The 16,216-nt window shown below is 44.0% G+C and overlaps 1 protein-coding gene and 1 long non-coding RNA gene across 2 annotated transcripts; one reads left to right on the top strand and one right to left on the bottom strand.

The window, feature by feature from the left end:
* Window positions 1-457: 457 nt before the first annotated feature.
* pianp (PILR alpha associated neural protein) lies at window positions 458-9,320 on the top strand. The gene is made up of 4 exons (XM_034123990.1): window positions 458-489; window positions 671-1,070; window positions 1,496-1,578; window positions 9,179-9,320. The coding sequence occupies exons 1-4, from the start codon at window positions 479-481 to the stop codon at window positions 9,318-9,320; spliced, it is 636 nt and encodes a 211-aa protein (XP_033979881.1). The 5' UTR covers window positions 458-478.
* Window positions 9,321-13,932: 4,612 nt separating this feature from the next.
* On the bottom strand, window positions 13,933-16,168 carry LOC117477301. Its single transcript, XR_004555332.1, has 2 exons — window positions 15,635-16,168; window positions 13,933-14,469 (listed from the first exon to the last, which is right to left on the bottom strand). It is a non-coding gene; the product is annotated as an uncharacterized LOC117477301 (long non-coding RNA).
* Between the last annotated feature and the right edge of the window lie 48 nt (window positions 16,169-16,216).

Raw genomic sequence — 16,216 nt, 5'->3', positions numbered from 1 at the left:
CCGTCTCCCTGTGTGCTCGTTTGTGTCTAAAGTGACATTTCTGTGGCATTTAGGCAGCAGTTTTGGACGGAGAAGTTGCCTCTCTCTGCTCAAAGTGCCATATAGAGTATTGGCTCTGTGCATGCCGCTTCTAATGATGATAAATGTGCCGGGCGCAGGTGTGTGCACTGTACATGTGTGTGAGAGACCAGAAGTGAGTGTACTTCTGACTGCAGATGTGGGTTCTGTAGAAACATGTGGCGCATAATTGAGCGTTAAATTTAAAAGCCCAGGGGAGTCCGTTTTTTTTTCTTTTTCAAGATGACAGCTTTCTGCCATGACTCCTGCTGGTGTCTATGTTTACATGCTTTTTCATCTGGAAACATAAAAGAAGAAGCTGGACCCTCCCCTTTTCTCTCTCCCTCTCTCTTGCCCCTCTGTCCTTTCTTACAGAGAGAGATGATCGGAGGAGCGGAGTCTCAGTGAACAGAGCGAAGCGATGGAGAGATGGTAAGATGGATAGAGGTGAAGGAGGGATGAATGGGGTGCAGATGCATTAAATGTCCTGCTGATTTATTGCTGGCATCAGGATCAATGTGTGAGCTGATGAGGTCGTGCAGGACGCCTGTGGACAACATTTTCTCTCAGATAACTTCTGTCACTCCACCACTTCTCATGCTTTCTCTTGCAGCTCCATCTCTCCTGTCGCTCGACTGACTGCCCTCCTCCTGGTTGCTCTGGTGACACAGCCCTCCACCTGTAACCGTGACGACAGCGAGGGCAAGGAGGAGCAGCAGCTGGACGCCCTGTCGGTCCAGCTGTCCGTCACGGCCCAGGTCACGCCTACCCCTCTGTGGGCGGTGGTCTGGGGTCCCACTCAGCCTCTGGAGGACGAGACCTACCACTTCCTCTCCAGCCAGGAAACGGAAGCCCTGCATGGGGGCCTCGGGGGGGGACAGCAGGAGGCGAGCACCCCCCCCGAGGCGCACTGGCCCACGAGCCTCCAGCCCGGAGAGGACCCCCCCCCTGAAGTCCAAAGACCAGGGGGGGGGAGGAGGGGAGGACGGAGGGACGGAGGCGGAGGAGACGGAGCCTGAGGAAGGTGGGAATGAGAAGATGCACATGAAGGATTTCTAAATAAAGGTGTCCATGAGAACACACACACACACACACACACACACACACACACACACACACACACACACACACACACACACACACACACACACCACGAGTCCTCCGGGGAATTAGCTGTCACCGGGTGAAGGCTGCTGTGTGCAGCCGGCTGTGTCTGTGGCGGGGAATGCCTAATAAAGTTCTCATCACTCACTGGGAGGATGTCACAAAGCAAGATACAACGAGGACGACGTTGGATTGTGTCAGAGATGCCAGAGGCCAGATTCTCTCACTTCACATTTGGCTTCCATTGTTTTCCTTTCCTTTTTTTCTGGATACAATAATACATGGTCATGGTGTGAAATGTGTGTGTGTGTGTGTGTGTGTGTGTGTGTGTGTTACAGTGGACCCTCAGTTCTACGTCACCTTGACCATCTCCTCGCTGCTCCTCCTGACCGCAGTCATCATTACAGCCAAACTCTGGTAGGGAACCTTAACTCTTTCCTACCAAATACTGTGTGTGTGTGTGTGTGTGTGTGTGTGTGTGTGTGTGTGTGTGTGTGTGTGTGTGTGTGTGTGTGTGTGTGTGTGTGTGGTGTGTGTGTGTGTGTGTGTGTGTGTGTGTGCAACTGAGTTAGATACATAGAAAAACAGAGAGAGAGAGTGTGTGTGTGTGTGTGTGTGTGTGTGTGTGTGTGTGTGTGTGTCTGCAAGTGAGCATTGCTTGGTAGAGAGTGAATGATGAGCCAACTTCTCCTGTGCGAGCTGAACACCTGTCTCACAGCAGGAGGGCAGCACCTGTGCTCCTGATTCAAGGGTTTTTCATGTTAAAAGTTGACAGCGAGGTGCAGACCCATGTGTTCCTCAACACCTCTCTCTGTAACTGCATTTTGGATTTCTTAATTGGGCCTGTTATAACTGAGGATTTGAGGTTAAATGAGGTGCTTTGTCTGAAGGCATTTTGTAGATCTTACCGATTACATTTTGCTCTGAGAAAGTTAAGGATGTTTCGAGGTCAGCTGTAGATTATCCAGGGAGAGAGCTTTCCAACCTGTTGGGTCAGGACTCCCCTCAGGGGTCGAGACATGATTACAAAGACAACAAAATCACAAAACAAACATTCCTGCTCGACAATATTGGCATGTTTGTTCACACTCGAGTCCAATATTTGCTTTTCCATCTCGTTAATGGCTGCTTGATTGTACTTCTTTAGGATTAAAACACTTTTAGAGCGATCTTTTGTTGACGTGGTTATAATCCGTAAACATCCCAACACAGGAGGGGAGTCACAGGTAGTTTAGATGGGAGAATATATCAGAAACAACAGATTTTGAGATTAGTCAGGGCTCTGCATCACTGTTGGGAGATTAGAGTATAGTGTTTTGAAAAATGGGGCTGAGAGAAATTGCTATTTTGTGCAGAAAATGGTAGACTTACTACACACAGACGGGTCAAGATGAATGGACTTCTGCCAGATGTGTAGGGTTTAACGAAGAGCCCAGATGTGTGTGTGTGTGTGTGTGTGTGTGTGTGTGTGTGTGTGTGTGTGTGTGTGTGTGTGTGTGTGTGTGTGTGTGTGTGTGTGTGTGTGTGTGTGTGTGTGTGTGTGTGTGTGTGTGTGTGTGTGTGTGTGTGTGTGTGTGTGTGTGTGCGAAGACGACACCTTGTTAGGAGTGTTTGCATGTGCATGACGATCACGTCTGTTGTTCAGGATTACATAATGCCTCTCCGTGTTCCTCCCTAAAGAAAGATCTGAGTAATTGCTTACTAATGACTTTATTAACAACACTTGTGTTCCTGAAAGTCGCAGTTGGCACAGATGTGTCATTTAGTGCCATTAGACTCGCAATGATTAAACATTCACTGTAACTATTAGGGCTGAACTGGAGGGGGAAAAAATGGTGTTGCTTTACAATAACATGGCTTCACTGTCAGTGTCCATAGGGAGTAACAGATTACATGTAATGGGATTACAGGATAGAAAAAAAAGGTAACTGTATTCCCTAACAGTCACAATAAACAGACGTCAAAATATTACAGGTATATATTTAAAGAATCGGGATAACTAGCACGATAACAACACATTTAAATATCAATAACAATATATTATAGCTGGACATAATGCCTGATCTTTCTTTTGGTTTTCATTAAGGCTACCTCATTCTTCTTTATTTAAAATGTACATTTGTAAAATGAGTAATCACATGTGAATATGTCCGAAAATGAATGACTATTTTCTTCATTACTTCCATATTACACATTAATACACCATGTGTGCAGCCGTATAACACCCTTATTATACCCTGGTTACACTGTTATTAGACCCGTATTACCTCCACATTTCACCGTTATTACACTGTTATTACTCCCATTTTACACATGTCAAATTACCCCAAAATACAGAAACCAATTAAGGGTTAAATGCAATACCTGGGCACCTGATTTGACAGAAAACAAATAAATAAGTCCATATGATAAACTGAAACAGCATTTTTAAACTATACTATTCTGTATGCCTATAGCCTATAATTAATAATCGCACATTTATTAAACAAAATATCTGTCGGTGTGCTTTAACAGAACACCATTAAACCTCTGTATGTGTTACCTTTAGATGCCTTGAAGGAAAGTGCTCGCTGCACACATGACCATTAACTGTAAATGGGGGGGCCATCTATGTGAAGCACTTCCACGCTTTGCTGCTCAAACCAATAACACATAGTTTATTTGACCATTGGGACTCCTCTCTCCTCTCTCCTCTTTCCTCTCCCCTCTCCCCTCTCTCCCCTCCTCCTTGTACATCTCTTATCTGCTCATCTTACCCACATTTCCATTTGTATCATCGTTAAGCATTTCATTGCCTGAATCTGTGTCGTTTTCATACTCCCTCTTAATCTAAAATGTTCTCCCACATTATCTCCCCCTCGCTCTGTTTCTCTAAACCCTCCCTCCTCCCACTCGGGCCTCCCTTTTCCCTCGCAGGGATTTTTCTATTTCCTTCTCTGAATACCTGTGTTCCCCTCCTTCCCCCTTCATGTTCCTCGCTCATACTTCCAGTTATCGTCGTGGCATGGCTCTAACACGGCCTATCTTTGCACAGCTGGCACTCCTCTTATCTCCCTCGCCAGTCTCCTATCTCCCCCTCAGCACCGCCAGTCCGACTGCTGATCCACAGATAATCCTCCAGCATGCCGTGAGCTGATACACCCTAAACCCCCTTTTCTCTCTGTTCCTGAGACCCGGCCTTCGCTGTTGTTTCCATTCTCCACAGACGAAGAAAAAAAAAAAAAAAGCCTCGCTGCTGTGTGGATCCAAAGTGGCCCAACAAAAAACAAAAAAGGGGGGAATGGCAGGCTGGAGACATGGCAGCATCCCTCTCTATAGATGGCTCGTGCTTCAGTGTCATAAATGTGTAAATAACGCCATGTGTTGGATGGAGAGAGTGAACAGGAAGGGGGGTACAGATGGACCGAAATGATAGCCTATAGTGGAAATTGGCCATCGTCCATCGTCCATTATGATTATAGAAGAGCGGCATATGTGCTCAGTGCTTTTCCCAGCCCTAGGATCGTCAGTGTAGCTAATGTGTGTGTGTGTGTGTGTGTGTGTGAGAGAGAGAGGAAGAGGACAGGTGTTACTGGAGGAAGATGAGAGGCTGCACGATGGCTTTTATGGCTCTGACAACAGCTTCTGTTTGTGCGTCTAAGTATTCTTAAGAGGCTGGACCTGTGACTTTTGCAATGTGACTCAGTGTAATGTAACGGCAAGCCACCCTCCGTGATGCGTCACCCCCTCTGTCCATATTACCTCACCCCTTCTGACTCTCTCCCACTGAGCCCCACCCCCCATCCTCTCCCCTCTGACAGCGTTTTAATGAGTCCGATGAGTGCACTAATTCTCTCTCACAGTGGCAGAGTAATGGCTGGCTGCTCTTGATGCTCTCTGACTTTGTTTCTCTCTTTCTCCAACCCTCTTTATTCTGCTGTATCCTGTGCGTCCATCTCCCTTAAATTCACCCTTCTCTATCATTTCCTACTGTCCAATCTTTCCTCACTGTTACAAATCTCCAACTTCCTTAAATCCTTTCATCTCCGTTCCTATTGCCTCTTTTCTGTTGTGTCTCGTCAAATGTGTTAGTTATGCGTATGTGTTATGTCTGTCTTTTCATGTTATTTCACGTCATGTCAGGTCTGTCTATTTATGTCATTTCATCTCTCGTCAAGTCCCCGTGTTTCATGTCATGTCTCGTTTTCCATTTCCTGTTTTATTTTGTACTTACCTCTTGTCTCTCATTTCAGGCCCTGTTACTTCCTCCCTTTGTTGCCCCTTTCACACCAACGCGGTTCCAGGGCCGGTTCGTAGCTGGAGCTTGAAAAGCACAGTTTTTCCTGTTCACACCGCAGCCGAGCAGCCTCTTAGCTCCAGAATCCGGTTCGTTTCAAGCACCAAAAAATTGTCCGGTTAGAGCAAAAGCACCGCATACGTCACGCTTATGTCGAGGCGGGGGCAGGGGCGGTATCAACTCCTGAACAACAACAAAAAGCCCGCGTTTTATCCACTTTGTACACAACGATGGAGAAACTTAACAAGCAGCAGTGGTCCACTGAAGAGACCAGCTACCTACTGGGAATCTGGTCTTCCGAAGAGGTACAGAGGAAGCTGGAGGGGAGCACGCGGTCCAAGCAATTCTCCAACAATTGCAGAAAGAGATGACGACCGAGTAGCGCTTCAACACAATCGGCCATTGTTGTTGTTGGTGTGAGCTGTGAGGGGTTTCCGCGCGGTTTGGCTTTATGAAGCAGGCACGCAAACGGTTACGTCATGACGCAAACGATGACGCAATGACGCAGCACCAGTCGGACTCTGGGCGGTGTGAAAAGAGCCGGAGCTAAACCGAAGAACCGGTTCTGAACCTGAAAAGCTCTAGCACGGAGCTAGAACCGGAGTTGCGTTGAATGAGGTATAAGCTCCGGAATCCGGTTTGTTTCAAGCACCAAAAAGTTGTCTGTCTAGAAAGCAAGCACCGCATACGTCACGCTTACGTCGGAGGCGGGGGCAGGGGCATCAGTTTTAATGTTATGCCATAGTAGTTAATGCTGCAAAGCTGGGTATTTTGAGCTTGGCGCATGCAGAGGCTAACAACAGCTAGCTCTAACGCCATCGAATAGGACGTATATTTACCTTCTTTCTCCTACGGAATCGTCGTTGAAGTTGATGATGATGATTGTAACTTTTGAATGTAGCATGTAACGACTGTAAAGTTGGTAGTAAAGTCGTCCGATTTCTTCCATTTCGTTTCGACAGAGCAAAACCAAAACGAGTAGCGCTTCGATAGAGAACCGCAGTGACGCGTCCTAAAACCCGGAAGTAAACTCCTTCCGGTTCCTTCGTCAAAAACGCAATGCAATTTCTCCATAGGATTTTGGAAAATAGCTGGAAATAAGGTCTGTGGTCGACACACATTTAAGAGACGGATCACGTTTTGTTCAGTCGAATCATAAATCTAGTCGCCAGAAGCAAAATGCTAACGTTATGTTATAAACTAACTACAGCAGGGTCGCTGCTTCAACGTCACGCCAACTTAAGATCCATATTCAAAACTACAGATTGAAAAGTGGTACGAGTTGAAGCGTTTGTTTTAACAGTTTGCAGGAGGCAGGTACTTGCTTTCAAGCAGAACAGGGCTAACAAACTTAGCGGGAGTGTTTAGGTGTTCGGTGTAATGACGTAAAACGACCTCGACAACTTCTGTAGTCCTATTCAGCCACTTGTTAACAACCATCGTTTCTCAGACACGTCAACTCTTCAGAAATCACCAGTGGGGTCACTGCTGATGTATTTAATGTCGTAGAACAAAACGTGATCCGTCTCTTAAATTTGTGTCAACCACAGACCTTATTTCCAGCTATTTTCCAAAATCCTATGGAGAAAATGCATTGCTTTTTGTCGAAGGAACCGGACGTGGTAAAAATGCTAACTTACTTCCGGGTTTTAGGACGCGTCACTGCGGTTCTCTATACAATCGGTCATTGTTGTTGTTGTCGATGTGCAACCCAGTCTCACGGCATTTCGTGTTATTAGTCACGAAATTAATTTAATCTATTGATTCGTGTTCACCAACACGATTTTCACCTTTTTTTCGTGTCACACAGAACGATTTTAAATGCAATGTATTTCTATTGGTAGTATGTTTCGTGCCTGCAACACGTCTTTTTGTCCGGTCGGGTCTTGGAAGACCAGAAGCTGTGTGGTTCAAAAAAACATGTTCTTACTCAATATCTTACCCTAAGCCTAACCCTATCCCTTTTATGTTAAATTGTATAATGTCTGAGTTTTTTTGCCGTCAGTGAGGAAAATAAATGTCTCAGAGCCTCAGAATACTGAAATCTGTATTTTATGTCATCTTTTTTTCCTTCTAATTTGTTATTATGTGGTGCAGGCACGAAACATACTACCAATATAAATACATTGCTTCTAAAATCGTTCTGTGTCAGAATACTTAAATCTGTATTTTTTTAAGTGTCTTTTTCCTTCTAATTTGTTATTATTTACATTGCTTTTAAAATTGTTCTGTGTGACACGAAAAAAATGGCGAAATCGTGTTGGTGAACACGAATCAATAAATTAATTTCGTGACTATAACACGAAATGCCGTGAGACTGTGTTGGCGATGTGAGGGGTTTCCGCGCGGTTTGGCTTTATGAAGTAGGCACGCAAACGGTTACGTCATGACGCAAACGATGACGCAATGACGCAGCACCAGTCGGGCTCTGAGCGGTGTGAACAGAGCGGGAGCTGAACCAAAGAACCGGTTCCGAACCAGAAAAGCTCTAGCACGGAGCTAGAACGGGAAAAGCCTTGGTGCCATTTTTCCCGCCATCGTCAGCGTCTGCCCCGCCACCCTGATTGTTTCCACCTGTTCCCACTCACCTCTGCCCCGCCCCTGATTGTTTCCACCTGTTCCCACTCACCTCATGTTTAAATAGTCCTGTCTCCCCCTGTCCCGTGTCAGCTCGTTTTGTTTGTTTCCATGGACGGTCGTGCCAGGCTTCAACAAAGAGAGGATCATTTCCAGTCTAGTCAGGTTTTGTTGTTTTGTTATTTTTGTAAACTTAAGTTAATCTTAAATTCTCCTTTTGTTACGCTTGTTTTTTCCTCCTTGTGAACACTTTTTGTTAAATCCAGTACCTACTCTGTTAAGAGGGATTCTCTGTTTTCTTGAAATTAAAAAGACATGTTTTGCTACATTCAACAAGTCTCTGGGTCGTGCATTTGGGTTCTCCAGTTTGTGTTAAGGTCGTGACATTTTCTCCTTAATATTGTTCCTCTCCCATCCTTCTGTGTTTATCTGTCTTTTCCCCTTAATGTCACCCTTCTCTATCATTTCCTTCTGTCCAATCTTCCGTCACTGTTGTCTTTCTTCTTACAACTCCAACCTTTCATCTCCGTTTCTATTCCTATCCCTCCTTTTTCCTTAAATCCCATATGTTTCCTTTCCCATCCTTCTCTCTGCTTCTTTCCTTTCTCTTGTATTCCTCTGTATCTCCTGTGTCCTTCTCCCTTAATGTCACCCTTCTCTATCATGTCCTACTCTCTAACCTTCTCTTACTGTTATCAATCTCCAACTTTCCTTGAGTCCATCCATCTCTACATTAAACCGATATATTCCAGCACTTTAACTGTATCTGCGTATTGAAGTATGAATGCTTGTTGTTTGTATGTTGTCTTCTCCTGAATCTTGAACGTCTGTTGTTTGTTTTTTGAAGGCACCTTAGCTCTACTCATCTCATTGTACCTGTATCATGACAATACAGGATTCTATTATATCATTTCCTACTCCCTAACCTTCTCTTACTGTTATCAATCTCCAACTTTCCTTGAGTCCTTTCATCTGTTTCTATCCCTGCCCCTCCTCAATTCCCATCTTCTCCTTTTCCCATCCTCCCATCCCTCTGCATCCTCCTACCCTCTGCATCCTCCCTTCCCTCTGCATCCTCCTACCCTCTTATTCCACGCATCTCCCCTGATTTCTCTCCTTTCTCATGTTCTAATCTTTCTGTGTCACTATCCCTCTTTCTCCCAGTTACGACCGCAGCTGTTCCCAGCATCCACCCCCGCTTTCCCGTGGCGTTGCCCCCCCGCTCTCCCTGGCTCTCCCCCGCTCCTTGGCTCCAGAGGACAGCCGGCAGACGCTGCACTCCTCCTCCACCGACAGGGAGAGGTAATGCTGAGTCTGTGTGTGTGTCTGTGCACCTCTGGATTGTTATGTCTTATAAGGATCTGATGATGGAGTCTCTGAGGAGAAACCAGGCCTGCAGTGTTGGTGTATCAGTGTTTGAACTCCAGATGAGTCATAGTGGGGCCAAGTCCATGAAATTATGCTTTTATTAGAGGGTGTTTCAAGTCAGTGGTGTAAAGTAACTTAGTGCATTTACTCAAGTGCTGTACAACTTTGAGATACTTGTACTTTTTCCTACTTTGCTTCTACTCTACCACAGTTCAGAGGTAAGTCTGTATTTATTTTAGGATTGACCGCTGCACTAAAGTGCTCTGGTCTAACCGTACCAAATTATGGGACCCTGATGGTAACAGTAGTACACTTTGATACAGGCAGATACCCAACCAGTTTGGCAGCATATAATAATGTATTTATTACCCCAAACTGCATCTTATACTTCTGCCCCACTACAATTCAGAGGTACATTGTGTACTTTTACTCCACTACATGTATTTAATATCTTTAGTTACTCTACAGATTTTGATTAATGATGTGAAATATAATCAACTCTTAAATCAGAGTTTAGTTCCACCTGGAGTAAATTCACAAGCTACCCTGCCAACCCAGTCTCACGGCATTTCGTGTTATAGTCACAATTTAATCTATTGATTCGTGTTCACCAACACGATTTTCGTGTCACACAGAACGATTTTAAAAGCAATGTATTTCTATTGGTAGTGTGTTTCGTGCCTGCACCACGTCTTTTTGTCCAGTCGGGTCTTGGAAGCTGTGGGGTTCATAAAAACATTTTCTTACTCAATATCTTACCCTAAGCCTAACCCTTTTATTTTAAATTGTATAATGTAATAATGTAATGTAATAATTGTATAATTTGTTGCCGTCCACGAGGAAAAGAAATGGGTCTCAGAGCCTCAGAATACTGAAATCTGTATTTTTTCTAATTTGTTATTATGTGGTGCAGGCACGAAACAAACTACCAATGTAAATACATTGCTTCTAAAAATCGTTCTGTGTCAGAATACTGAAATCTGTATTTTTTTAAATCTGTTTTTCCTTTAATTTGTTATTATTTACATTGCTTTTAAAATCGTTCTGTGTGACACGAAAAAAATGGGGAAATCGTGTTGGTGAACACAAATCAATAGATTAATTTCGTGACTATAACACGAAATGCCGTGAGACTGTGTTGGTATACAAAGTCATTCAAACTACCAGCTTTGAGGACACTTTAATGATCAACCATTATAAAACACATCATATATATTATTCTGAAATGGACCAATCTGCACAATGACTACTACTTTTACTTTTGGTACTTTTACTTGTAACAGAGTATTCCTACACTCTGGTACTTTTACAATATCTGTGTACTTCTTCGACCTCTGACAGGCACGTGCACAGATAGACCGAAATATACCTAATGTATTTGCATGTATCATTAAGTAACTGTCATGTAGAAGTGTTTGAGCCAACCTCATTGTTTGTTTGATATAAATACATTATTGAAAACCGTCACAAAAGTTGTTATCCCTGGCAAATATGTATATAAAAGTACAATAATCGCCATATTGCCCTTTGATTAATGTGGCCCCGTGCTCCTCTAACATCCTCTGCACGTGCCTGTTCGAGGGTATTTAAAGTTAATCTCGATCAGGATAATTATAGAGCTGTACTCCCTCACTTCCTTCTTCCCATCAGCTCTTTCCTCCATCTTCCTCCTCCTCTCAGTCCCCTGTGAAGCAGCTTTTTCCGTTTGCTCCTTCAGCTTCAGGCCTCCCCTTCCCCTCTCATCTCCTGTCTTTCCTCTCCATCAACAACCCCAAACCTCCTTCCTTTTCTCTTTCCCTCTGACTCTTCTTCTTCTGTGTCTCTTGCTGTGTCAGGATCCCAGTTGTGAACCTCTGAGGTGACTGCTTCTCCATATGGTATCTACGGGGCCCGAGGAGGAGCATCAATCCGACCGGAGGGTGTGCCCGCAGCGCTGTTTTATTGTCTCTGAAACTGTGAATTGAATTCAGGGGTCCCAGGTATCCAGCCTTCACAAAACTCCTCCACTTCCCCGAGGTCTAAACACCCCAAACTCATCTCCCTGCTGCTCCCTCCCTCCTTTTTACGGTTTAAATGTTCTTTCATGTGCGTCACTGTTACCTGTTTTCCATCCCCTTCATAGCCTTGAGCTCTTCTCCTCGGCCCGCCATGACTAATTCACAAACAATCAGTTTAACAGACGCTCGACATCCTATTGCCCCTGAAATGTCCTACCTGTGCTTCCACAGCTGACCCCACATGCACTTGTAAAGCCGACCAGTATCCCTTTGAATCCAGCAGACTGTTCTTTCATCAAATGACACTTCAATTCAGTTGAATCTGGTTTGCAAATGGTTAAAAAAAAAAAAGCCATTCTCAGCATCTCCAAACACTGAATGGGGTATTTCACAAAGCTGTTTGGCAGGGCCGTAGCCAACAGGCAATGTGTTTAACATGTCACGCTCCAAAAACTGCTGTTTATTCCCCGCTTTGGGCGCCTGAAATGCAAATAGTGTGTTTTATTTGTTCCCCTCTGTAGTGTAGCGGGAGTCGGTTTTTGTTTCGGCTCTTTCCTCATGATTTGTTTCCTTAATTATCTGGCTGACGTTCACCTCTTTGTGAGCACCCTCTGTTCCTGCTGGACTGTGTTAGGGCTGTTTTAAGCGTCGAGTACTTCCAGTGGAGGAGATAAAATATTCAGAGTGGATAGAGGAGGCAGAAGCGTTGAAAATCAATGATTCCCAAAGGTTTTTTTTGGATGTCGCACAACAAAGACAGATTCATGTGTGAACTGTACGCGTGATCAAAGGACGGATGTTACCACGACGATGGTTTTTCTCTCCACCTGACAGCCAAGTATATCAATCTGGAAAAACAAAACCCACCGTAATTTCCTCTCATATCACATTTCAAGTCGCCGTATATCAACTGTCTTGGGAGCACCAAAGGAAAGTGGTACATCAAGGCACATCATCTCTGTCTCTCCGATGATTCTGCATGTATACAGTAAGAAAACCCCGTGAGAGTAGCAGCAAATCTATTATTTATAAATGTCTATTTTATCTATCAGTGAACGTCTTCTAGAGCCTTTCAAAGCCAAATGTCAGTTTGTGTTTGGCAACTTTTCTAAACAGCTTTGAAACCCGTCTTAACGTTTCCACTACAGACACATTAGTGCTGGTGGCATCATGCGTGCAATCCTCCAGATATCAAGTCTTGTGATTTTTAGTAGCATTCCTGTAGAAAATGTGGTCTTTCTGTACCATGGAAGTTCAATAAAGACACAACACTGGCGTTTTAGCTTTTGTGCTTATTTCTGTGCATGCTGAGTGAATTCCTCTGGGGTGTGCAATGCTTTGTGGGAAGGACAAAGCATTGCACTGTGAATTTTTAAGAGCTGCCGCTGTCTTTTAATCTTTTTCTCCGTGAAGTAAACGTTTAGTCCACCGACTTGTATTGATTTTATTGGGAGTCCTACATGTGCCAATCAGCAGTGACAGGGCGCTGAAAAGGGAGGCGAAGAATCAAAAAACGTCTTCTTGCATCTGAAGTTTTTCTTTATCACCCTGTATGGATTCCTCTCACTTCAGAAAGATTAACAGGATGCTAAGCAAGAATTTCCTCTTGTGTACAGTTTTTCACACGAATGTCAATACAATCAGCGAGGCCGCCGGGGGACAAGTGCCACTCGTTTGTATTCCAGATTCTCCACCCAGTGTGCTGCAGTCTCCATCTCCTCTGGGCTTTTCACTGATCAATCAAACTAATTGATTGGCTTTGTTCCACTCGGAAGTTTTAACGACCGTCTAGTTATTAGACACATACCAGCGAGATGCCGCAGTAATCCGTAACCGCGGCGGGCAAAAAACTAAAGCAGAAGTTGGGTGTGAACTCAGGTCTGCCGAGTCATCGCTCACACCAATAACAAACACACTTCCTCGCCAACAAACACTCTGCGCGGCGAACAGCTGTTAGAAATCACAGCTCTGCTAAAAAAAAAAAACTGTGATCCAATGAAGCTCAATCACACCGACTCAAATTAACAAGACTATTTATAGAGGTGGAAGGGGTGTGTGGAGAGAAATGCAGGGTTGAATGAGACAGGATCTTAATTTCCCCCTCACTGTTGCTGCTGGTCAGATAATTGCCACCATTAATGTCACGCAGGATTAAGAGCGGTGAGAGAATTTAGAGAAGGGCGGGGAATGTAATGTAATGAATGATTAGGGACGTTTCTTTCTGCGAGGAGGAGGAACAGCGAGGGTTTCAGGCAGTTTCAACAAGCAATTTTTTGACATTGAAATAAAAGCTCTGGGCAAAACATACGCACATCAAATATGAATGCGCTTGGGGGGTGTGTGTGTGTGTGTGTATCCATGCTGGTTGCGCACAGGGGAAGCCTCAGCTCTATAATACATTAGTCTCTTTAGGGACGTGCCCTAATTAATGGCTTGACCTCCTAACGGTAGCCCCCCTTCTGCGAGTTAGCATTTAGCTGTGCACCCTCCAGAGATGCACTTTGAAGTGCATGTAATAAAAGAACCGACAGTGACATTAATGAGACGGGCAGGGTAAGTACACGGCTTCGCTTTATTTCCCAAACAATTTATATTCTGATTTTATACAGAGAGAAGAAAGAAAAAAAATTACAGAACAACATAGAATGAATCTAAATCAAAAAGGAACATTATTAAACCAATACGCACATACACTGATCCTGTTTCTGGTCAAAGGCAACGGACTCCTGCAGCATTCTGTCGTTTTATCATGTGTTACAAGTGTGTGTGTGTGTGTGTATATGTGTATATGTGTGTGTTTGCACTAGCCAATTAGGCTATTAGAAACAGCACAGTGGATGTCACACCTGTCATCTTCCATCAGCCGGTGTGTGTTTCTAAATCCGTCGTGGTGACACTTGGTGACAAGAGGAGAGAAAAAAGGTTCCCATGAAGCTTCCTGGTTTTATTGTGCAGAGTGTAAAAGGTGTCTTTGATCATCTGTTTGTCCGTCAACATGTGTCCGTGAATCAGTGAGTGTCCATCAGTGCCTTGTCTCCACTTCTCAGTCTTCAGTTGGACTTGGACCAGATCTTCCCACTGCCACGCAGGCTGAGAGGGACACAAATCAGGATTTATCAAAATGCTGCTTTACTTTACATGATTAATTACCACTTGCACGACTAAACCAACACATTACTGATGCAACCTCTGTGCAACCGTGGCTTTGTATTACAAACGGCTAATATATGTGTTCAGGGTTCCTAGACCTTTTCCACAGACAAATTAAAGCATTTTTTTTCAGAGGTTTTTACAGCACATTTTGGTTGTGGTAAAATACATATTTATATCGTATAAATTGTGCGTTATGACTTTTACATCTTCAACTTCAGATGTCATTGTGCTATATGGCGCATTTCCACTACAGCGCGGAGCGCGGTTTAAGCGTGCCCGGCCCGTTTTTGGTTGCGTTTCCACTAGGCGTAGTTCCGGCTAACGGGTACTTTTTCATAGTTTTCTGGCTCTCCAAAATCGAGGTTCTTTCCGGGCCAACAACCGGGCTGAGTATGCTAAACTAGTGAGAGAATCGCTGGCAACTACAACAAAATGAACATATTTGACCGTGATTTAATTGTAATACACGTTTCAAAATGATGCCGAAGTAACAACATACTGATACCGGTTAGTAAAAACCATGAATTAAATGCTTTGACAAGTCTGCAGACAGACGGCAGGGGAAAAACCTTTTAAAATGCGTGTTTTCTAAATGGAGATTGGCTAAGCTAACGCAGTATATGCTCCGACCGTCCACACTCACAACAACGGCCTATACAGACATAAATAAAGCAGCGACTGTATTCACCATGACACAGGCAGTCTGTGGTTTGTACTTGTTTAACTTTTGTCTAGTTTCTGAACAGATATGAGGAGCTGTGAGCTCTGAGTGCTAACAGCTAACGGCTGATGTTGGTTTTGTGTTTCACATTGAAGATGACGTCACGGCTCCGCCTACACTGCGTTACTATAGTTACTGCCCCAGTTCCTAAACTGTAATGGAAACGCAGCATAAAGTGAGCCTGGCCTACCAAGGCCTAGCTATACCGTACTAAGCCGTGCGAGGCCCTGCAGTGGAAATGCGCCATAATAGTCCAATATTATGTTTTGTAAAAGCATTCAACAGAAGGGTGACAATTACAGTTTCAAACTCTATATTCAAAATTCAAACACATTTCAAAAACTTTTCAGGGATTTCCAGCCTTGTACAAACACAGTATACCTTGGTAATATTTCTGCATCTTAATTCATCTCTGGGGATTTTCCATTTCTGCGAATTAAAAAGACATTTTTTGCAAAGAATACTTGATCTATTAATAACCGCGGCACCACCCTTTAAATATCTCCATAAAGAAAATGGAGTAAAAAAAACTCATTTTTTAATTCAAGGATTGAGGTTAAGCTATCATTCATTTGGATTTCCAAACATTAAGTGGATCATCATTTGAATGAAGTGCAGCGCTGAGTGATGAAAATTACAGGGCTCAGAATATGAGAGGCAGCCAGAAAATAATCACTGCTTTCTGTTGGGAGGCAAACAACATAAACAGCAGGCGAGTGGAGCATCTCGTGTGATCACTGGAGGGAGAATGCTTCTTTCAGAAGTGAAGCACGTGGGGCGTTTGTATATCCAGTGACATTTTACTATTCAGGACAGATGTGAAATTAGCCATGGGTAATTGTGCCGGATGGAGGCAGCGCAGGAAGAGAGTCAGAGAGAGACAGAGAGAGAGAGAGAGAGAGTGAGGAAGAGACAGAGACAGAGACAGAGACAGAGACAGAGACAGAGAGAGAGAGAGAGAGA

Source organism: Trematomus bernacchii, unplaced genomic scaffold (assembly GCF_902827165.1).
Source record: "Trematomus bernacchii unplaced genomic scaffold, fTreBer1.1, whole genome shotgun sequence".
NCBI lineage: Eukaryota > Metazoa > Chordata > Actinopteri > Perciformes > Nototheniidae > Trematomus > Trematomus bernacchii.
Note: the sequence above shows the minus strand (reverse complement) of the source record. Positions and strands in the feature narration are given on the sequence as shown.

What these genes read in the sequence shown, in the direction of transcription:
- pianp (XM_034123990.1), top strand. An exon ending in ACGGAGGCGGAGGAGACGGA is followed by an intron (nt 1,071 to 1,495) that starts GCCTGAGGAAGG and finishes TGTGTGTGTGTT; the next exon opens with ACAGTGGACCCTCAGTTCTA. An exon ending in ATCATTACAGCCAAACTCTG is followed by an intron (nt 1,579 to 9,178) that starts GTAGGGAACCTT and finishes TCTTTCTCCCAG; the next exon opens with TTACGACCGCAGCTGTTCCC.